Source organism: Heteronotia binoei, chromosome 12 (genome assembly GCF_032191835.1).
Source record: "Heteronotia binoei isolate CCM8104 ecotype False Entrance Well chromosome 12, APGP_CSIRO_Hbin_v1, whole genome shotgun sequence".
NCBI classification, from domain to species: Eukaryota; Metazoa; Chordata; class Lepidosauria; order Squamata; family Gekkonidae; genus Heteronotia; species Heteronotia binoei.
Window position 1 is genome coordinate 48,006,840 of NC_083234.1, and position 24,075 is coordinate 48,030,914.

At 44.9% G+C, this 24,075-nt stretch overlaps 1 protein-coding gene across 1 annotated transcript in view; it reads left to right on the top strand.

Annotated features, from left to right (window-relative positions):
- The window catches only part of ANTXR1 (ANTXR cell adhesion molecule 1), a 168,673-nt gene extending 147,169 nt beyond the window's left edge, over positions 1-21,504 (top strand). The window contains exon 18 of the mRNA XM_060251262.1: positions 20,671-21,504. Coding sequence (XP_060107245.1) covers positions 20,671-20,943 — 273 coding nt within the window. The 3' untranslated portion in view covers positions 20,944-21,504. The remainder of the gene's footprint in view (positions 1-20,670) is intronic.
- Positions 21,505-24,075: the final 2,571 nt, after the last annotated feature.

A 24,075-nucleotide genomic window follows, 5' to 3' on the forward strand; every position in this document is an offset into this window, starting at 1 on the left:
CTACACAGGGTTCTGCTTTGTTTATACAGAATCCTGATAACATTAGGCCTATTTACAATCTTAAAAACAAATCTTTGCATGTTTCTCTTTAAAGCTATTTTTTTTTCTTATGAATACTTATTATATGTCTGTTTACTATTACTGCTAAAATTACCGTATTTTTCGCTCCATAAGACGCACCTGAGCATAAGACGCACCTAGTTTTTAGAGCTGTTTGTGTGAATTTAGAGGCATTTGTGTGAATTTTTTGCAGTATTCGCTCCTTAAGACGCACACACTTTTCCCTCCACATTTTTTGGGGGAAAAAGTGAGTCTTATGGTGCAAAAAATACGGTATATATCAATTTGAACATATACCCTTAGTGAATATAACATGTATAACAAATGGCATGGGGTCTGTTAAACATACCTAATAAGAAGTTATATTTAGTCTTACATATTGATTTGGGGGACTGATTTGTATTTTTCTCTTTTAAATTTTACAGTCTTCTGATTTCTTATGGGTTCATAGAGGATCATTCTTTCCCTAAAATTATAACCCTAAAGCAAGCTTGCAAACCAGATCTTGCTATGAGAATCTAAAATCACATAATTTAACAAGTCTACAATTATTTGTGTGCTGTAAATCATATTATTATCCCTCTGCCTTTGTGAAATCAATGCAAAGTTCCTAGAACCCTGTTTGCTTTGAGAGAGCCCTAGAGACTTAAGGTAAATTGTGCAATCCAAGGGCCATATCATCTTTTTCTGCTTTCTAAGATTCTGAGTTGGACACCAGCAGTCCCTCTTCCAGTGTTGGCATGCTGGAAGATCCATCATTTGGCCCGGAGCCCTCAAAAGCAGCAGGCAGAGATGCAACCCTCTCTCCCACTCTTCTGTTTTTAATGCCACTTGTCTCTCCGGTTGTTCACCCATTTGGGGGGAGAATAGGCTGGCTAGCTGAGGCTGCAGTCTGGCAGGCTGATGTCCCCGCCAAATTGTTACAGCTTGAGAGTTCCATAACATTTTAGTCATTATATATTATTTTTGCCCATTCTGTCACATTCCTTTGGACTTTCAGTGGCCAAACTTCCCTGTCTGTTCTGCATAAAAGGATTTTAATTACCTATCAGCTCATGGGCTTCTTTCTCCTATTTGTCTGAAATGTGATAGGGAAGCTCCATTATGGAAGGAGTGCAGTCCCTGGAAAATTCACCCCAAAATTCAACCCCCTCCCCTCCCCCCAAAAAATCACATGATAAATATAGACATTACAACTGGAAAGATGTTTCCCACTGGAATAAAAAGAAAAGAAAAAGTGAATAATTTGAACAAATAGCTTTAATGACAGATATAAAGACAGAAATAATTTTTAAAAACTAAAAAGTGTGAGGAATTCTATCAGGGTTGCCAACCTCCAGGTGCCACCTGGAAATCTCCCACTATTACAGTTGATCTCCAGACAACCAAAGTAAGTTCCCCTGGAGAAAATGGCTGCTTTGGAGGGCAGGCTCTTATGACATTATGCTCCTATTAGTCCCCTCCTCCCAGACCTCGCCCCCTGGCTCCACCCCCAAAACCAGGTATTTCCCAACTTACAGCTAGCAACCCTATTCCCAGACAATTCCCTCTACTCCTAACTCCCATCCTGACTACGTAGATTGCTAATTTGTTTATGCAAAAGATTTATTCTACTTCTCTTGAAGCAAATGGTTGCTTTGGGAAGGTGGACTGTATGTTATTATACCCTACTAAACTCCCTCCCATTCCTAAACCTCACTCCCAAGCTCCACCCTAAAATCTTCAGGTATTTCTGAACCCAGAGCTGACAACTCTACTACTCTTCCTTTCTCTGTCATCCTTTCCCACCCTTGAGACAAACAGTTTCTTTAAATGCCAGTCTGCGTAATGTGTGACTCACTAGCCCTGGTAGGGATGCCAGCTTCCAGGTGGGACCTAGAGATCCCCTGGAATTACAGCTCATCTCCAGACTACAGCGATCAGTTCCCCTGGAGAAAATGGATATTTTGGAGGATGGGCTGTATGGCACTGAATCTCACTGAAGTCCCTGTCCTCTTCTGGCTCCACACTTTGGTCTCCAAGAATTTCCCAACCTGGAACTGGCAACTCTACTATGACGACCCAGACTTTTATAAAATAATTGGGCCAGGAGGCTTTTTGGATTAGTTGTCAGCCCTGTCATCTCTGGGGGCTGACCAGGGGCTTGATCAACCAGTTTTTGCAGCCTTCACAGGGCTGGGTCTGTGGCCTAAGCCACCCTAGAAATTGCTTGAAGTGGCACAATGAGGAAGATGCTGGGAACCACAGGGAATTGCTCCTGGCCATTGGCAGCATGGGAGTTGATGGGCATGGTCTTCTAGAACTGCATCACCATCAACCAAGTACCAGCTGGGCTTGTCATTGACACAACTTGTAGTGGTATGAGAGAAGGCAGTACATGTACCACGCTTGAGGATATCAAACAGCCTGAACCAGTCCTATGCTTGTATGGGACCACAAAAGTGGGTTTGGCAGATCAGTAGGGTTGCCAGCCAGTGAGTGGTTGGCAGTTGGCAGGAGTGTGGGGAAATTGGGAGGGGGCACTGTCAATATAACAGTGTTAAATTTCTTCCCAGGAAAACCCAGAAGTGATGTCACATGCTTCTAGGAATGCTGAAAATGCTATGATTTTAGCATCAACTATTCCTAGACAGGCCTGATGTCACTTCCAGCTTTCCCCTGGCAGTGATCTAATACAGTTGTGTAAATGGCTTTTTCCCCCCACTTTATTTTTTTTCCACCAGCTACTGGGGCAATGGTGGGCAGTGAGAATTGGTGTGTGTGTGTGGATATCACCTGCCCACAGCAGGCAAATTGCAAGCCTAATGCTCAACATGCTACATTAAAAGCTGTCATTATTGTGACAGATCATGTGCTTTTTAAGTTATTGAACTATTATTTAATACATGTATATACTGCACTGTCAACTGAGCTCTTGAATTGGTTCCCAGCCCATCAATAAACTATGCTCAAATGATAGAATAAAACACAGCTCAAAAACAGCAGCCATAACAAAACTATTAGTGTCAGAAGTTTAAATTGGAAGGGGCTGAAAGGAGATTGTGTAGCAAATGAAGAGGGACACAAGTGCCCCCCCCTAACTAATTAACAAAACATTAGCCATACACAAAGACCTGGGCAACAGTCAAGTTTTTACTTTGTGCCAAAAATTGATGGATTGGAGGCCAGATGGAAGGTTAACTTATGAGGTCTGCTTTACTGGAAGTCTCCTTCAGTCCTTGCAATCCTGAAGCAATCCCAGCAAGACTGTGTACATTTGAAAAGTCTCTAGCTTAATGGATGCTTTTGCAGAATCTGGAACAGAGACTTGCTCTTCTCCACTATTATTGTAGTTATTGTAGTTTTCTTCCTATTAATGTGGCCATGGAAAAATTAACCCAAATATTGGCTGATTGCCTAGAATTTTGTAATCCTCAGGACAAAAGTCATATTGACAGCTTTGTTTATGGGTTACTTCAGACTAAAATTTCCAAAGACAAAGGTTCAAAAAGCAGCACAGAGCCTAATTTGTGCTCCTGAATCCCCCCCCCCCAATAATGTCAGGGCCTTTTTGTTCCTTATGATTTTAGTAAGTATTGTTCCCAAAAGAACAGCTTTTAAAGCTTCTGGAAGACCCAGTGCAGTCAGAGCTGTTGACTCATTTATGAGTGACGCAAAACAGTTTTATAAACTTCGCAAAACTTCTATGCTTATTAAAGGCACTTTATTATTCTGATACTGAGGTCAAATTAAGTACGGTAGTTAAAAACAAGATGTATTTAACAATGACTCAAATTAAATGAAATTTTATTATGTATTACTGCTTTAGCGCAGGGGGACAACTGTTCAAGGGTAATATCTAGGCAGGGTCTATTACCATATATCTAATAGTCAAGTGTGGGCCAATCAACTAATACTAAATCTGTGGATAAGGCCCACATTGATGGAAGCTGCTGGGGGGCTGGGCAAGCTCCTGAGGAGGAGAGGCCTGGTGAGCAGCTGCCACTGCAGAAGTGGTGAAGGGGCTGGGGGAGCAACTGCCATCGAGCTGCCAGGTGAGCCACTGCTGTTAATACAGAAAAGGAGAGCAATGGGATGCAGAAAGTCAGAAGAGGAAGAAAACAATGGGGTGAGGAAAGAGAGGAGTGACTTTAGACACAGGAAACAGAGAGACAGAAGGTAAGACAGGAGGTGGGAGGAGGAAGAAAGGAGAGATTGGGAGAAGTGGGAGGAGAGAAATCAAAGGTGAGGGGAATGGGGTGATAATTTGCTTGCAAGTCCCTTATTGTCAACCAACATTTTGGACAGTTCTTCCAGAAACCCTAATGCACTCTTCAGAATGAACTGGAAGTATAAATATACACTGAATTTTATCTTAACATTTGCATCAACATAAAGTAGCCATTATATAGTTACCTGACACTTCTTACTCTGTTGGGGCCATACCTTGGATGTACAATGTTTAGTTTTCTGCTCTCCATTAACCCTTTTTAATGAAACCCATACATTTATTTAACGGGGGTAGTGCAATCCCTCAGACCAATTTACCTCAGAGAACAATACCTCAGAACAATGTGTGGAATATAAAGTGGCATAGGTTTAGAGGAAAATTATTTTAACTATTGATTTTTATTTTACAAGACAATATAAACAATAATTAAATATTTGCACACTTCATGTCTAGAGGAGCTGACATTTTTAAAACTGTAAAGGGATTTTGCCCAGAAGTCAAAGTTGTCTTTTCTAATGTTTCCTCCCAGATCCTAGATTTTTTCCCTCTCTTAAAATGAAGATAATTTACTTGATTGCTATGTGTCATGGCTTCCTTCAAACAATCCTTGTAGTTCAGTAAAGCTGCTGGAAATTGACTGTTAGACAACCCTTGGGCTCCTTCAGTTCCCAGGAGAAGAAATGATTGGTAAACCAGTTTAAACCTGTGGTGTACATATGACCTTGGATTATGGGAGAAGCATGTTTGGGTTTCTACAGTAAGCCTCTTATAATCATGAGCACCCAGCCAGAATGTTTCCTTTTTCTTCAAAATATACCAGAATTTCATGCAAGTAAATGTTGGAACCAATCCTAAAACAGCAGCAACTGCAGCTTTCTTTGAGGGTAAAAGGCCAACTGTGTAGGATTAGCACAAAGGAGATCCTGGATTCATTCCTTTAAAAGCATCTTAGCTCCAGCCTCTCTACACTTCCTCTTTCAATTATTTGGCCCTCTTGTTCATTGTTGTGTATAGTCTTTATTTACTTGCTTGTCACATTTTTAAGTGGGAAAAATGTATTAGCAGATAGTTTTATAACACAAAGGTTTTTTCGTCTACCTATGCTTTTATACTGAAGCATTTTCACACAACATCATATTCTAATCATTCTCTCTAGATTTTTGCCATCCTCAGAATGCTGTTTCTCAAACCTTTTTTTCCTCCAATCTTTTAGGAAAGAACACATTTATAATGTCAATGGTGCACACTGGCAAAGGTTCCATTCATTTTTCTGCTGACAGCCCCCACATAGCTGCCATTTTGGGCCATGAGTGCATTTCATTGATTCAGGACTAGTCTGTTATTGCTTGTACCTCAGTATTCCTATATGTTGAATGAAACCAGTATCATCTAAGTCACATGCAATATAGTGTACATTTGTATATTTTATATACACTGGATTTGCTGATTTTGTGATCTAGAGCAATCTGCTTGCAAGTAGGCATAGGTTTGGCTTGCGGCACATTTTGAACCTATATGTTATTCTCTGCTTCATGAAACATCTAGGCTGCCTAATTCCACCTATAGCCACTGCTCATGCCAACAACTGTATATATGACAAATGTACAAGATTTAAATCACTTTCTCAACTAAAAAGTACTCGCTCTAATACTGACCCCTGTAGGATCCCACTGTTTGCTTCCCTCTATAGTTAGACCTGTCCAGTCACTTTTGTTTGCTCCTTCTTGTCATTTAAGCAGTTTATGATCCATCCTTTCTTGAAGCACTTTGTTAACAATTTTTTTACGAAATCTAGTTGCCCTTGTCTTTGTTTGTATTAAAGAACCCCAGAAGTTGGTAAAATAGGACCTTATTCTCCCCTCCTCCCCCACAGAAGCTTAGCTATGCTGATTCTTGCTCAGTAGAGCTCATTTCTCTATGTGCTTAATAATTCTATCTTTAAGAATAGTTTCTATCAATTTTCTGGGGAAAAACATTAAACTTACTATTCTGTAAGTTCCTCGGTTACCTCTGGAGACATGGTGTTACACTTTCTACCTTTCAGTTCTTGGTAAAGGAGGCCACTTTTAGTGATAACTGCCTCACTTTTCTACTCATGAAACTCATGTGAAGAATTACGTAATTCAATTTCCGTGCTACCTCAATTATCTTTCAGTCATCCTGTTACTCCTTTATTATGAACATAAGAACATCAGAAGAGCCCTGCTGGATGAGACCAATAGTCCATCTAGTCCAATATCCTGTCTCACACAGCAGCCAACAAGTTCCTCTGAATGGCCAACAACATGGCACAAAGGCCAAGGCCTTCTCTTGATTTTGCCTCCTGGCTCTGGGATTCAGAGGATTAATGCCTTTTAATGTGGAGGTTCCTCTCAGTCTCCACAGCTAGTAGCCATTAATTGATTTATCCTCCATGAATCTAATACTCTTTTAAAGTTGTTTAGTCTTGTGGCCATTACTGTATCCTCTGGCGGCAAATTCCATATTTTAACCACTCTCTTTGTAAAGTAGTATTTCCTTCTGCCCACCCTGAAAAACCTATTGACCATCAGCTTCATTGGATGCCCTCAAGTTCTAGTATTTTGGGAAAAGAAGAAAAATTTCTCTTTGTCTCTCTCCACCCCATGCATTATTTTACAAATGTCTATCATGTTGCCCCTTAGTTGTCTCTTTTCTAAACTGAAAAGTCCCAGACTCTTCAGCATTGCCTCATACGGAAGGTGCTCCAACCCCCTAATCATCTTGGTTGCCCTCCTTTGTCCTTTTTCCAGCTCCTTTTTGGCTATGGTGATCAGAACTATACATAGTATTCTAAATGAGGATGCACCATAGATCTATTCAGGGGCATAGATTATTGACTGTTTTATTCTCAGTCCCTTGCCTAATAATCTCTTTTTCACTGCTGCAGCACACTGGGTTGACACTTTCATTGAGTTCTCCACTATGACCCCAAGACCCTTTTCCCTCTCAGCAAGTTCAGACCCCATTAGCCTATACTTGAAGTTGAGTTTTTTTGTCCCATTGTGCATCACTTTACACTTACCAACACTGAACTTCATTTGCCACATTGTTGCCAATCTCCCAGTTTGTGGAGGTTAGGGTTGCCAGGTCTTTCCTGGCTGTTGGTGGGGGATTTTTTTCATGTGTGTGTAGCTCAGGGCATGATGATGTCACCTGGAAGTGATGTCATCGTGCCAGGCATGTTGGGTGGTGATGGAGATCTTTGGGGGTGGGGCTACCCCCGCTGACAATCTCTGTGCTGGTGGGTTGAAGCCCCTGAAATCCAGAGAGGCCCTGATGGGGACGGGGAAATGGGAAACCTAGTGGAGGTCCTCTTGGAGCTCTTCATAGTCATAGTTTTCACCATCCTGAATAATTTTGTGTCATTGGCAAACCTGACCACTACACTACATAGTCCTAGTTCCAAATTATTCATGAATAAATTAAAAAGTTAAGCTCTAACGGTCTAACCCATCCCCATCTAAATTATCTGAACCAGATAATCCTTGGGGATGAGCCCTCCTGAACCAGATGATCTCCAGCTCTTCCCAGCTTTGCCCCAGGAGTTTGTTAAAAGCTACTCAGTGACTTTTTTTTTATATGAAGCACTGGTGGTCTGGTACCATTTCAGTTCAGGTGGAACCCATCACTTTGGTACAAGGCTGGATTGTCTCAAAGTGTTCTCCATGACTAGCTATCTTTCTCTGCAAAGTGTGACCACCAGAACATTAGTTGTGCGCTAGATTTCATAGGGAATGATCCTGGAATCCAGCAGGCCTGGCCAGTGCCCACATGAATTAAATGTGCACCTTAGAGCATTTCTCTGGAACATCTGTCCCAGAGCCATTGCTTGGATGTGAACTGTCAGCCCAGGCTCTCTAGATTGATTGTGGGAAGACTTTTGTAAACTGCTATGTATCCAGTTTGTGAATTCTGCCATTTATGAGTTCAAACTAGGGAAGAAGCAAGAAGAATTTCATATGCCCCAGTGATCCAAAATCAAAAAGAAAATCACGTCCCATAAAATTTTTATTGGATTTTAATTGGGACTATGCTTGAGTTCCAGCTCATGGTTCTTAAGATCCCAACTGAGTACTTTTTCAAGTAAAACACTTGGAGGAGCATTTATTTCTGGCTGTGTTTCACCTGGCTGCTCTTTCTCTTTTATTAAATACTTGGACATAAATACACAAAATAAATAGGATTGGAGTGAAAGTTTAAACATTGCTTGAATTGCATAGAAGCCAAGGCAAAATGAGAGAGGGAAAGAGATCCAGGTAACTAACTTGGCTTTTTGGTCAGGCAAAAAAAGAGAGACAACAGTGAACAAGTGAAACCAAATTATTATTACACAAGCCTGGGATAAATGGCACTTTACCAGTGCGCTCATCCTAGCAGAAAGGGGAGTTGTGGGGCACTTTGAGGACTAACAAATTTATTATGGCATGAGCTGTCATCAGTTCATCCACTCTTTTCCACACAATAAAGATTTGGTCAACTTCTGACTCCATCCCCAGACCAGCCATGTGTTTTGGACAGGTTCTGTTTGGAGCCTCTCATGCCCATCTATTTATGACTTTGAAAGCCTTTCTTCTTTTTCTCTTGCTCTCCCTCCCCACTCCCTTCCTACATAGGAAACTCTTTTCTTCTTTTTGGTTGGGTGTAGCTGCCTCCTGCCATCTTCCATGGCCTGAAGCAGCAGTAAAATCAAATAATATTATGATCCTTTCCCCCTCCAGTGGCTGGGATTGGAACAGTCCTGCTTGATGGACAGATGAATGAGATCACTGGATAAGGCCTCTAAAACTGCTGCTCCTGGGTGACCCTGGAAATCATTAGTACTTAGGGTTACTAGATGTCCTATTTTTGGCTCTTTTAAAGAAACTGACAAAAATGTACGCTTTTTTGGTTGGAAAGTTAGGAATATTCCTAGTTCATAACAACTACCACAGCTTTTATAGTAGGGGTATTTAAAATGAGATGTGTCATAGTGATCACTTGTTTGAAGTAGCCAGTTGGGAAATATGGCCTCTTTTTTGCTTTAAAACTATTATAACCCTATTAGTACTGCATATGAAAAAAAGCTGGGAAAACTATTCCGCAGGGCATTATCTGTTCTGATTTGAGAAACAGCTACATCTGATGCTTTGAAGAGGGAGATCATCCAAGGAAGAGATCTGTCAAACCAGCCTCTGGCCATTGTATTATTTATCAGGCATTATAGCTTTGGTTGATGCAGCCTTTTGGGAGCAGGGTTTTGTAAAGTGTGGCTGGAGTTCAGAATGGTACTCTAGGGATGGCACTGCTGTTAGATTGCATCCCAGATGTTAAATTGCATTGTTGTCTGGGAGCAGGGAAAGAAGACTTGCTATATGTTTCCACTGATGTCCAGTGGACAAGTCTGCACACCTACTGGAGACTTTGGGCTTGGTCCCCTATGAGGGAGGTAGAGAGATTTCACAGATCTGACCTTGGTCATCCATGCCTTGTGGAGGAGAGGGGCTTGTGTTTCTCTATACAATATTTGGTTTCAGGTAATTCGGCTTCTCAGTTCTTTGAAGGATTCTAACCATGGCAAGGGAGCCATTTTACCTGACTCATAAGAGAACATAAGAGAAGCCATGTTGGATCAGGCTAATAGCCCATCCAGTCCAACATTCTGTATCACACAGTGGCCAGAAAAACCAGGTTCCATCAGACTCAAAGTGGTGAGGTGTTTGTCACTGTCTCAATGGAACTACTTTTGTGGGAAATTTCAGGGCTTGACGGTCTCTGCCTATCAAAGACACAGAATTTGATTTTACTGTTCAGGAATGATCTAGGAAAAACATAACTACAGTACACTGTCATCCTAGCCTCTTTTAACAAGGTTAATTCTTACTCTACTGATCTTTGTGATGTAGGGGTGTCAGGTATCTTGTCATTGGGGTATCTGGGGGATGTTCCTGGAGGGGGAAGGGATGTCATGCAGTGTCCCCACCATAATGACATCAAGTGATGTCATCAAGTCAGGGACATTACATGGTGATGCTCTGGTGTGAGGGCAGAACATTATGGTAAAATCACCCTCAAACCATAAGAGTTTTGCCCAACAGCCATGTCACCACATGATGTCCCTGATGGGATGATACCACTTCCATGTGATATCATGATGTCAGGGGCATACCACCAATATGGCCATATGGAGGTGGGGTTTCCCCTGTCAACCAGCTGGCTGATGGTTGGAAGGAACGCCAGAAAGTGGGGAATCCCTTGTCTGGACCTGGGGATTGGGAACCCCGTGTGATGTGTTATTATTGCAAACTGTTTCTCCTGAGGCACAAGAATTTCCTGAGACATTTCATTAGACTCATAAAAATTCTTTTTCAGTGTCCCTCAGAATTCCCTAAGTGTATTGCTGGAGCAGTAGCCTCCCAAATTCACTTTGACAATTTGCTCCAGGCAGAATTTGGTGGCAGATGCTCATTGTTTTTCCCCTTGATATGGGACAGCTGATCATCATCTGCCTTGCACGACAGCCTGGCTTATATTCTCGGAGCAGGGCCTGCTTCCCTCCACTGAGTGCTTGAGGCTTAGGCAGATGCTTTTTCTAATAGCCACAAGGAATGATATCGTCATTGCCTGGCTAGCTAGTTGGATTGAAACAGCACTGGGCTTTTGGAAAAGGAAAAACAGGCTTGTGTCTCCTCATCTGTGCCTCCACAAGCACTAACACCCTTATCAAATCTGAGTTGGAGATGGGGGGTGGTCAGAGATGGGATGTCTTCTTTTCTGATTTATTATGTATGTTTGTGACCTGCCATCTGCTGGAATGCAGAGAACCAGACACATTCAGTTTTATAAAATCAGATAAATGTAAAATAAGACAGTTGCTTGGCTGGGGACAATAGATCAAGGAATGACAAATAAATTAAAATATGCACTTGGATTTCCAATTGCTCTAGCCTAAGCTTATTTGATGTATTAGGAGGGTGACGAAATGGAAACAGCCTCTTGGATGTGGCAGTATAGTCATATGATGCTAGGTGAGGCCCAGTATGGCCTCCTGGGCAACAACTGCCCTGCCAGGGCCTTTTGTCTGCAACCTGCTCAGCCACACACCATCGCCATGTGACAGCGCACCTTCATCTGCCTGGAAAAGGAGGGGTAGTGCCCTCCATGTGGTAAAGCAGAGGAGTAGTTTAGCATAAGTCAGATTTCCTTTCTTCAAATAACACATCTTCAAATAGCTCATTTTATGGCCTTGGGGCCACAACAGAAAGGGGTTTGCTCCCCAGTCAAGGAGCTAATCTAACTCCTTACATTACTGGAATATAAAGCAGGGCCTGCCGGTAGGCATGACTACAAGCAAGGAGTTTTGTAACTCCAAGGCTTCATTCTAGTGGGCATCTACTCAGTAGTGCTGGGACTGGATACATTGTTAAGAGGAAAAAGATTAGGGAAAAACAAAGCTACTCCCAGTCCATTTTCATCCAAGTATGCCATATTAAGCACCAAATGTGAATTTAGGAATGTTTTAAGGCCCTGGTAAGTTTTAGTTTAGAGTGTAAAAGTGGGGGAGCTGCAAAAACCTGAAGGGACCGTCTTATTTCCCGCCCCCCCCCCCCCAGAACCTGTTCCTCACACAGTTTCTTCTTTCTCTCCCAATAGGCACCCATAGCCTATCTCTTTTTCCTGCTTCCTTTTCTCCCTCCCACCCACTACATTTATCAGTCCCTTCAGTCTTCACCTCTCCCTCCTACCCTCCCTCTGGAAGCCTCTCCCACCTGCTTCACTACCCTTTTCTGTTCTCCCCCTTCAGCCTTTACTACTTTCGGTCTTCCCTTTTATTGTTCTCCCCTCCACCTTTAACTTAAGAAACTGAAACTTGAAACCTCAGCAATACTGTTGTGTTTGCCTAGCAACCCCCAGAATGGCTACTGAGACTACAGAACGTACTCACACATAAGCTATGGGTGTTGCTTTTATTATTTTGTAGGTTTTAATCACCAATGTAATTTTAAAAATGTTTTGGACTCTTCTGCAAACCTGGAGGTTCTCCCGAGTTTTTAAAGGGGAAAATCCCCTATCTGTCCCTGGCCTTATTGTGTGGATTTTTTTGATCCATACTCTAGGGGAAGTTTCACAGTTAAATATATAATGATGTCTAGTGTCTATGTGTGTAAAGAGTTTTTTCCCCTACAAAGGTGGAAATCTTGAGAGGAAATGAAACATGAACTGACTATATAAACTAATGCTTTTTTATAGATGAGCAAAGATCCTCTTTGTGGTGATGTCTTGGAATCAAATAATTAAATTCAACCACATTCTACATTTTCTCCTGCTAAAGTTACCATATAAGTGATTTTTAAATGCCTTTTACCCTACTCTTTCAAGCATGTGTCTAGACACTTCCAAGTGTCTATTCTTTTTAGCAAAAGCACAAACCCTAGGTGTGGGTGCCAGTTTGAACTGTTCCACAGTTTTACTGTTGTTGTGTTCCATCATGGAAATTGGATCCAGATTTTTAACATGTGGGAGAGGAGAAAGAATGCCTCGATCCCCATGGATTTTACAGCTTCTTTCAGCACTGCACCTGTCTTTGTGGGAAGAGGCAGGAAAATTATGTAAGAGTCTAATCCTGAGAGGAATTCATTTGTAAAATAAATATTAATCATGTAACATCATCAGGCTTTGATTCTGTATATCCATTAGGTACCAGTATGACAATGAATGGTCCTTTTTAATCAGACCAGGCAATTAGATTCATGTAATGCATGTTTTCATGCATTATATTGGTGGGGAGAAGCTATGCTCAGGGACTGAGATGGCAAAAAGGATTCATGTTCTCTGTATAATTAAGCCTAGTTGATTAAACACTTAAATTAGTTTACTAAAACAAACCTCTGGGCAGAAAATATATCTGATTATTGGGCAGGAAAAAAGTGTTAATTATTTTATCTGGTCATGTATTCATTCATTCCTAAAGTGCCATTCTCACAATCAATTTTTTTTTTTTACTTACCCCACTTAGAGCTTGCCTTTCTCACAGAGACACAAGGTGGATCACAATTTTTTTTTTACGAAATAAGACAAGGCAAACAAGAACAGCAGATAACTCTAAGAAACAGCATGTGATCCACAATATGGAAATAAAAACAGGTTGCTTACCTGTAACTGATGATCTTCGAGTGGTCATCTGTGCAGTCACACACATGGGTCTTGCCGCAGGCAACGAATCCATTCCTCGGAGTTCCAATAGCTCGCCTATAGCGCTTTTTGGCGCGCTCCCCTCCCGCCCTGGGGAGCAGGCAGCGACCGCGCATGCCTGGAGCGGGGGGGGAGCGCCTGTCCCACTCAGTTTCTTCCAGCCGCCGCTGACACTGACACTGAACAGAGTTAAGCAACAATCACAAGAGGCCAGCAGCGGGGAAGGCTGGGTGGGCGTGTGTGACTGCACAGATGACCACTCGAAGATCATCAGTTACAGGTAAGCAACCTGTTTATCTTCTTCGTGGTCTCTGTGCAGTCCCACACATGGGTGACTAGCCAGCTGAATAACCTGGAGGAGGGTGCTGGAAAAAAAGGAGAGTTAGTCACATGCCACATGATCATAGCAGCATCTACATGCAATGAAGAGATGAAAGCGAATGCACTCACCCATAACTTCAGTGGAAGATGGATCTGAGGACCGCTTGGCCGAAGGAAGCGTCTCGTCTCGCACGCACATCTAAGGCGTAGTGGGAGACAAACGTGGATGCAGAGGACCACGATGCAGCAGCACAGATGTCCTCTAGGGAGACGCCCTGCAGGAAAGCCGAGGAGGTCGAGACCGCTCTAGTGGAGTGGGCTTTGAGGCCCTCAGGCAAGGGCTGCTTAGCCAGTTCGTAGCACAACCTGATGGCACTAACTACCCATTTCGAGAGTCTCTGAGTAGAAATCTTGTGCCCTCTGTGAGGCCTGCCGTAGGCCACAAACAGATTAGGGTCCTTGCGGAAAGGTTGCGTACGAGCCAGGTAGAATGACAGGGCTCTCTTAACGTCCAAAGAGTGCAAGGCTCTTTGTCCTGGGTCTGATGGAGAGGAAAAGAATGCAGGTAAGGAAGTTGAAGCTGATAGGTGGAACTGGGAAACAACCTTAGGGAGGAAAGCAGGGTCTGGACGCAGGACCACCTTATCCTTATGGAAAATGGTGTAAGGTGAGTCATGGCGGAAAGCACATAGGTCACTTGCACGCTTCCCAGAGGTGAGGGCAACCAGCAATGCTGTTTTCCAAGAGAGAAGGTTGAGATCTATGGTAGCCATAGGTTCAAACGGGGTTTTCATTAAACATGAGAGAACGAGGGAGAGGCTCCAAGCCGGAACGAAAGGCTTGATGGGTGGGTGGAGATGCAGCATTCCCTTAAGAAAGGATTTGGAAAGGCTATGAGAGAACACCGTCTTGCCGTCAACAGGGTCATGAAATGCGGAAATGGCGGAGAGGTGAACCTTCAGGGAAGAATAACAGAGTCCTGATCTCTGCAGGGAGAGCAGATAGTCAAGAATCAGATTTAGGGGCGCCGATTCTGCTGAAGAGTGATGAGATGTTGCGAAGGAGCAGAAGCGCCTCCACTTGCGTTGGTACGAAAGTCTCGTGGAAGGCTTCCTGGCATTAAGGATGACATTGGCTACATCCGCAGAGAGGGAGGAGGGCGGATTCTCCACGCTGTCAAGGCCAGGACCTGCGGGTTGTGATGTAGTATCTGGCCTCTGGCCTGCGATAGGAGATCGTGCATTGGAGGGAGACGGCGGTAAGTGTGACCAGACATTTGCAGTAGCCTCGTGAACCATGGTTGCCGTGGCCACCAAGGAGCAATTAGAATACAGTTTGTGCCGTCTCGTGATATCTTCATGAGTACCTTGATTAGTAGAGGAGTTGGAGGGAAGAGGTAGTGGAGGGGACCTCTCCAAGTTTGCAGAAATGCATCCCTGCCCCTCCTGGTGTAAAATTGAGGGCATTTGGCATTGTCCGTGGATGCAAAGATGTCCACCCATGGTGTCCCGAAGCACCGAAAGATGTGACAAAGGTAGGTCGGGTTGATGGACCACTCGTGGTCGTCTACGCGCAGTCTGCTGAGAGAGTCGGCCAGAACATTCTCCACACCTGGGAGGTGGATGGCGGTCATATAGATGTTGTGTTTGACACACCATTCCCAGAGAAGTATGGCTATGCGGCAAAGTCGTAGGGATCTGGTGCCCCCCTGCTTGTTTATATAGAAGACTGTTGCCATATTGTCCGTGGAGATCTGAACGTGGCGACCTCTGATGAGAGGGAGGAACGATTGGAGGGCCCTGTGCACAGCAATCAGCTCTAAACAGTTTATGTGCATGTCCCTCTCTGAAGGAGTCCAAAGACCCCTGACAGTTCTGCCATCTAAGTGGGCTCCCCAGCCCCACATGGAGGCGTCTGTTGTCACGGTAGCTGTTGGGGGGGTTGGTAGAAAAGGCATGCCCACAAGAAGGTTGTCGGGTAGAGTCCACCAGGTGAGAGAGAGAAGTGCTCTCTGGGGAACAGTGAGCAGAGTGTTCTGAGGTTGTACGTGAGGATGGTAGGCACGTACAAACCATAGCTGAAGTGGCCGCATCCGTAGCCTGGCGAAGAGAAGGACTGCTGTAGTGGCGGCCATCAGGCCTAAAAGGCGTTGGATAGTGAAGGCCGTCTGGGTGGGTTGTAGCTGAATCGATCTGGCGAGGTTGATGATTGTCAGCGCACGGTCCTCCGGGAGGAAGGCACGATGGAGGGAGGTGCAGAGATAGGCCCCTATGAAGTTGAGGTCCTGAGTTGGGGCGAGGTGTGATTTGATAGCATTCACACGCAAGCCTAGAGAAGATAGGAGGAGAAGAGTGGTGTGAAGATTGGACTCGAGCTGCTGCTGTGACGGTGCAATGAGGAGCCAGTCGTCGATGTACGGAAAGACTGGGATGTCTCGGATCCGTAGGGCAGCCGCCACCACCGCCATGCACTTGGTGAAAACTCTGGGAGCAGTGGAGAGACCGAACGGTAGGGATGCGTATTGGAAGTGATCCGGGCCCACTGCAAAGCGGAGATACTTCCGATGTTGAGGTCGGATTGTGACATGGAAGTAAGCGTCCTGAAGATCTAGGGAAGCCATCCAGGAATTCTTTGGAATCAAGGGCAAGATGGACTGCAGAGATATCATTCTGAATTTCCTGTACTCGATGAATTTGTTCAGCTTCCGAAGATCTAAAATAGGACGCTTGCCTCCATCTCTCTTGGGGACCAGGAAGTATCTTGAGTAGAAACCCGTCCCCCGATGTTGAGGGGGAACAGGTTCTATGGCATTTTTCTGGAGCAAGTCCAGAATCTCCTGATGGAGGTGAGGAGACGGGGGGGTAGTTATAAAGTAGTGGTGGTGAGGCGGTGAAATGAACTCGATTGCGTACCCTAGGCGTACGATGGTGAGTACCCAAGAATCGGTCGTGATAGAGCTCCAAGTCCGATAGAATGGGGAGAGACGTGTTGGGTAGGACGGCTGCATGGGAGGGAAGTCAAAGAGACTGTTTGGTAGAACTGGAAGACTTTTTGGTTTGCTGAGGGCGCGGCCTCTGGTGGAAAGGAGGTTTTTGTTGTGTAGGCCTTCTTTTCCAATAGTCACCCTGCTTGGGAGAACGTTGGCGTCTCTGGAAGGCTGGCTTCCAGGGCTTGTTGCGATTGAATGGTTGTGAGGATGGTTGAGACACTCCCAGGCGTTTGGCCCTCTTACGGCCGTCGTCGACCGAGGTCAAGACCTCATCGGTAGAAGCGTGAAAAAGGCCAAGGCCGTCAAAGGGGAGATCTTCTATTTTCTGTTTGATGTCCGGTTGCAGATTGGTGGACCTAAGCCAAGCATGACGGCGTAGGGCGACCGAAGAGGCAAAAACTCGGGAAGAGCAGGAGACCGCATGACGAATGGAATTAATTTGTTGCTTAGAGACCCTGGACAGTTCGGCGACCAGGGAGGAGGCTGTTTTCTGAGAGGCGTCAGGAAGCGAGGGGATAAGTGGCGTAAACTGGTTGGCCAAATTAAAGATGTAAGCGGCAAAGTAAGCTAAGTAATTATTGAGCTTCGAGTTGGTGGAAGCCAGAGTGAAAATTTTTCTTGCTAAGGTGTCTAGTTTCCTTCCCTCACGATCCGGTGGTGTGGGATGTCTGGAGGGTTTGGCCTTAGTGGCCGAATGGACAATTATGGAATTCGGTGCCGGATGCGAAGCTAGGAACTTGGCGTCGGGGGCGTGGACCCGATAGAGGGAGTCGAACCTCTTTGAAGCGGGGGGGATTGAGGCAGGTTTCTCCCAGGCCTCTCGAAGACCCTCCAAGTGCACGGGTAGCATCGGAAGTAAGGAGCCGGGTGGGAAGTCTGACTGCACTAGGTCATGTACCATGTCCGACACCTTGGGGGAGTCCGCTGGGAGTGGTATTTTCAGCGCTTCCGCCATAGAGGTTATCAGGTTGAGGTACGCCTTGGATGCATCCGATGGAGAGAGCCGTAGCTGTTGCGCGGAGTCAGAGGGTAGGGAAGGTGTGTGATCTTCCGAGTCCGACGAGGCTGAGGACTCTCTGTCGGATAAGGAGGCCTCCCCCGAGGGAGAGGGTGGAGGTATGAGCGGCTCCGAGGCGGGAGCTCAAGGTTTTGGAGTCTTGGCAGGAGATCTAGGTGGGGTGACCGGGGCAACGGACACGGTAGCAGAAGCTGTGCGAGGTGCAGCCACGTCCCGGTACCGAGGGTGCTCCTGATGGTGTCTAGAGGAAGCAACTTCCTGTTCTAAGGATCGAATGCGGTCACGGAGTCGAGGTGAGTACTGGAAATACCTTCCAGGAAAGTCACGAAGTCGAGAGGGATGATCATAATGGAGACGAGGTGAGTCATCGTTTCGAGTTGGGCGCGTATGACGGGGTCGAGGCGAATCCCCGTAACGGATCCGTGGAGTGGAGACGTTGCGATGCAAGTAAGGCTCCGACTCGTGGTATCTAAAATGAGCGTCCGAATCGGAGGGCGATCGGAAACGGAAACGACTGCGACGAGGTGAAGGAGATCTTGAGAAGGGCGAATAGTCATACCGCCTTCTAGAATGGTAATCATGCTGCTCAACATACACGGAAGATCCGGAGTCGTGGCGGCTACGCGGTGAACGTGACCGAACTCGAATCCGATGGGAAGACACTTGGGTTGCCGATTCACGGAATAGTGGCGAGACTGCGACGTCCCGGAAGGATTCTGGCCTTAGAGATGAGCGCAGGTAGGTCTGAGTCGGGTCGGTGGTGCGGTCGGGTTCGAGAAACTCGGAGGGTACCAGGCTGTGCACCGAAGGCGACCGTGACCGGATTGGGATTACCTCCACGGCCGTGGAGGTATGTGGGGTAAGCTGAGGCATGTCCATGATGACGTCCGCCGGGGTTGATAATTCAGGCGGCAGGAGTGGTTGAGTCGCGGTGGACTGGGAAGTGGAAGTCGCGGAAGTCGAAGCCATAGCGTCCCGAGGTTTTACGGGCGCCGAGTGCGACTGGTGAAGGCTCTTTAATGCCGAATCCGCCGATTCGGGGTGCAGCGCCGATGCGGAATGGCGAGGTTTTTTAGGGGCCGAATCCGGAGTCGCCGAATCCGAATGCCGAGGTTTCTTCGGCGCTGAATCCGATCCGGAATGATGGCGCTTTTCCGAAGATTTGTGGCCGGTCTCAAGGTGCTTTTGAGATCGCTTCCCGGACTTGTGCGGCTTTTGAGGCTGAGTCGCGGCCGGGGTAGCCGAATCTCCCGCTCGAGGTGGGGGAGGCGGCGAGTCAGAAGTGGGCATAGCCCGCAAGGACCGTTGAAGGAGGAAGGCCTGTAGTCGCGCAGCGCGGTTTTTGCGTGCCTGCTTGCCGAAGTTTGCACAATGAGGGCAAGACTCGACTCGATGGCCCTCCCCGAGGCAGAAAAGGCAATGGCTATGGCCGTCTGTGGTGGGGATTTTGGCTCCACAGTGCCTACAGTTTTTGAAGGTAACCTTCCCTTCCATACGCTCCGGACAGGGGCGGGGGGGGGGGGAAGGGTAAGAAAGAAAGGAAAGGAAAGCGCAGAAACGGTTTCTCTGTTTTTTTGTTTTTGTTTTTGTTTTTGTTTTTTTGGGGGACGAAGAAAATTGGGGGAAAAAAGATACGATACCAGATGAAGAGAGAGAACGAGGCCGAGAAGAGACGAGGCGAGCTAGGAGAGAGCGCAGCGAGGAAGGTGTTGTCCGGGCGGCGGAAAGGAAGAAACTGAGTGGGATAGGCGCTCCCCCCCCGCTCCAGGCATGCGCGGTCGCTGCCTGCTCCCCAGGGCGGGAGGGGAGCGCGCCAAAAAGCGCTATAGGCGAGCTATTGGAACTCCGAGGAATGGATTCGTTGCCTGCGGCAAGACCCATGTGTGGGACTGCACAGAGACCACGAAGAAGATCTATAACCTTATTCACTGCTCAGAATTTACAGAACCTTAGAAAAGCTGTGAATGTTAGGCACTCTCTTAGAAAAGGTACTTCTCCTCCCCCCATGCCAAGAATTCCTCATGCGAGAGGCTGCCTGCTATGATGGATGTAATCTAAAATATATATAAGGCGTGCTTTAAAAAATCAGTTTCCAAAACTACTTACACATTTTGGCTAAGACTTGTATGATGAATACTTTAACATTACTTTAATGGGGTTACTGATCTACCATCAAGAATTTCAATGGTTTGAGCACAAAAATTATTTTACAATTCACATAGCCTGCCTGCTGAGTTTTCTTCCCATTTTATGGGTGGGGAGAATGTGCAAGACTATTATGTAAGCTTTTGGTTGGTTAGGAATGGAGCCCTACTCACTTTTTCTGCTCAGTGCAGACTGTGAAGACACTAAGAAAACATTTGGGGGAAAGCATGGCTTGGTTATGAATTCAAACACTGATTTCAGCTGTCTGACTCTGCTTATGGCAAATGTGTCAAGAGACACTATATTCATTAAATGTGGCTTTTTTGGAAAGTGTCCCTGTATCCAGGGCTGTGTGTACATTCTATTTTTAAAAAAAACACACACAAAAAACTCAGAATTCTGTACCCAGAACTCTGTGAGCTGGATACCAATACACATATTAATTTCCTCTGTTTGGCATGATTTCTTCTAGTAGTCAGGGCAGAGGGACAAAAAGCTATGATGCACCAAAGCGCTGCAGATCTTATTCAGCCACCTTCCTAGTCTCGAATACCCACACACTTCCAAGTGTCTTTTTACAACTGTGAGGGCTAGAAATGTATGTTTTAAAATGAAAGCTTAGATTTGCAATTTTCTCACACTTATGTAAAATTGGGGCCTACACACAGCCCTGTTTCTGTGAGGTCTTAAACAGTAGTATCTCCATGCTGAGTTCTCTTTTTCTTGCTTCTCTTTCAGGGTCGTTGCATCAATTTCACCAGAGTGAAGACTTCTCAGGCTCCACCAAAGTATCCGCTCAACAATGCATATCATCCCCCTTCTCCACCCCCTGCCCCCATTTATAACCCTCCACCCCCTGCCCCAATCTACACTCCACCACCACCTAGCACACCAACACCACCCACTCCATCCCCGCCATGCACCCTGCCGCCACTCCCACCACCTCCTCATGCTCCACCCCCCAACCGGGCTCCACCCCCTTCACGGCCCCCACCTCGTCCCTCTTTCTAAGAGCAAACCCATCTCTCCCAGAAGCATTTCTCAAGCCATTTTCAGCAATACTGTACCAATTCCACTACAGGGGTGGCTTTAACATTCTGGGTGACAAGATGAGCAAGCCACTTTGATTTTTTTTTTAAAAAAAAGCCCTAATGCATTGGTCAGCTAGAATGCTGAAATCACTTCTTTTAAATTCAAAACGAATCTCTCCCATTCAGCACTTCCAAAAGTGGGGGGTGGGGAGAGAATCCTTTGGGCAAAGATTGGCAGGGAACGACATTACTGAAAACCACCAATAGCCCCAATGCATATCACAGTTTACAGTCATCATGTTACTTCCTGTTCATATCAAGAATGAATGGATTATTTCTCACATGAATGGCAGGAACCTCAGGCTGAAACCCTAGCTGTAAGGACACCAACCTCAGTGGCTAAAACTGAGGCCATTCTTAGGAGTCACATCTCTATCGCAGGAGCCTTTCATCACATAGAAAGGATTTGCATGTGGGGCTGGATTTGATATGTTGCTGCAAGGAAGATGGTTACCGCAATGAAATGTTGATTGATTTAAAGGAAGAGGAAGAAAAGGATCGCTAGAATGGGAGATTTTTGGTGCTTCATCCTTTGAAGAACGTCAGATGAATTAAAAGCCATTCTTCACAATGTTCTCAGGTGCTAAAAGACCAAAGGAGGCAGAAGACTGTTTGTTGATCATGGGAGAGACAAAGCATCTTGTTGAGTGGCATCACTTAGTACCCAAGGGTATGATGGCCCTGCCCACACAACAAGCACTCAATGAAATTTTCTGAAAACATTTCCAGAACACCTGAAGTTACCTGAAAGCATAACACTACAGTCACTGCACTTTGAGTAGGCTTAATAGAGCTCCCAATCTACTTTTAGGTAAGCTCTTAAAATATGTGGCAGTTGGGTGAAGCTCAGGAACCCATTTGACTTTTAGCTGGCCTGGGAAAACAACACATATGAGGGGGAGAATGGAATAGAAGGATGATCCTAAGGTGCATGGAATATGTGTGGGCACAGGGTGGACAGTGGCAGGTTTGGCTTTACTTGACTTCTTCAAGTGCCTTCATTAGTTTTGCACGAACAGTCTCACAACCATTGTATGTTGATGTCACCAAAAGTAGACTTTTTCAGTGTATTTGCGCATACTGATTTCGTGAGTGGTGCAGGCTGTCTCTAGAATGAGAATGAATAGGTTCTGTTTCAGACAGACTTTTCTAGGACATGTTGAGTTGCACTATAAAATGTGCATTCAGACAGAATTGCAAGGGTGAAAGAGAGTGAGTGTTAAGAATTGGAGTAATAGGAAGATGAATCACAAATAGAAGTGCTAATTGAAGGACAGGCAGTTGTTGGACTACTCAGCTCAATATACTAATACATCATCTCAAACAAGCAGCATACAACAGCTTCCATATGGACATGGGATTCGTTTCTCATAATCTTCCATGCTGTCTTGTTTTCTGTTTTTCTTTCCTAGCAAACAAATAATTCAGAGACCCATTGAATATGTGGTGTCTTCAAAATGCTCGTGCACATCAGCTCCATCACATTGCATATATATCAAGATTTGTGCAGGCTGGAAGAACTCATAAGATTACTTTTGTAGTGGTCTGCCAAAATCTGCATCTATCATGTAGCGCATGTGCAGGACTTGGTAACTTTAGGCAGGAAGTGTGCATATGTGCACAGAGAATCACCTGAACAACCCTCCCATTTCCCAGTAATGGGAGGAGGAAATCTTCATAGCCATGCATGCAAAAGGGGAAAAGTTGGTTAATGCTTGGTCTCAACTATGTCACTCAATTTTGCTATGCACTGGCAAAAGAAAGAACACCCTCAGTATCCCAATAGATGCACATGTTGCATATTACCTATTGCTCTGTTATTGGGATCTAAACCTGATTGCCAAGCCTGCTTCTGCACAAACATCTGAAAACATGCTACTGTAATACCCATGTCAGAAATTAGTTAAGACAGTTGAATTATTTATGGCCATACTTCCAAGTCCCTGGTGTGGATGTTAGGATCAGTTGTACCAAAGGAAAGCAGGCATCCTGAATTTTTAAGCCTTCTTTCAGACCACCTCAGTAACTATTGGTCTAATTTCATGGTTTTTCATTTAATAATTTAAAACATTATACAATATTGGGATGAGCAACTTTGTTTTTGTTTTTTAAAAAAGGCAGATGACCTGATCCAGACAAAGTGAATTGCTTCCAAATTCCATTTATTTCAATTTTCACATTCTGAACCTCTTTCCAACCATGTGACTAGATGTGTTTCATTTTGGCTGATTCAAGCCCCAAATTTTCGTTCTCTTCCACTACAAAAGTTCTAAGCAATGGCTAAAGTAGAGCACAACTCAGAGGGCATTTCTGTGAACAGGTCAGCAGGTTGTAGATGGCTGCGGCCATAAGGTGCTGTGAGTTTTTGTCTTGGTAAGCAGATCACTTTAGTGCTCTGAGACATCAGGAAGTGCACAGGCTGCAGAAAATCACAGGCAAGCAAGTTACTTATGTTTCCAGTGTTGACTTTCCCAGTAATGGAGCTTCAGCATATATGCTAAAGACCTCTGGGTGGAGTGTAGACTGCTTCTCAAGGACAGATGCATGAATCTGTTGGCTTTGTAACAGAATTAGACATATTCCCAGAGTCCATCAGTGGCTAAATGGAACTGCCATATTGAGAGGTAGACATCTGGATATCAGGGACAAAGAACAGGACAGCTGATATGTTTGCAACCATTTTGGGTCTTGGAGAGACAGCTGTTCGTTTGCCTTTGAAGACCCTAAAAACTCCTAGACTCTACCCAAGAGGGCAGTTCTCATGTCCTTACCTCATTTCTTAGTGTGTTGTAGTCATCTGTCACACCAACCTATGATCAACGTAAGATTGTTTCAATTTCTACAGTACCTTAAAAGTATAAATCTTTATGGTAATACTAGCTGCGCTCATCATATAGTGTCTTTCAAAGGAGAGAACCCAGAAATCAAAGCCAAATTGACCAGGCTCCTGGGAAGAGATTCTCTCCTTTTTTATGGAGATATTTGTTAATAGATGCCTTTGGAAAACCTTTTTATTCCTTGATTTTAATTAGTATTGAAAAGACTAAACCAG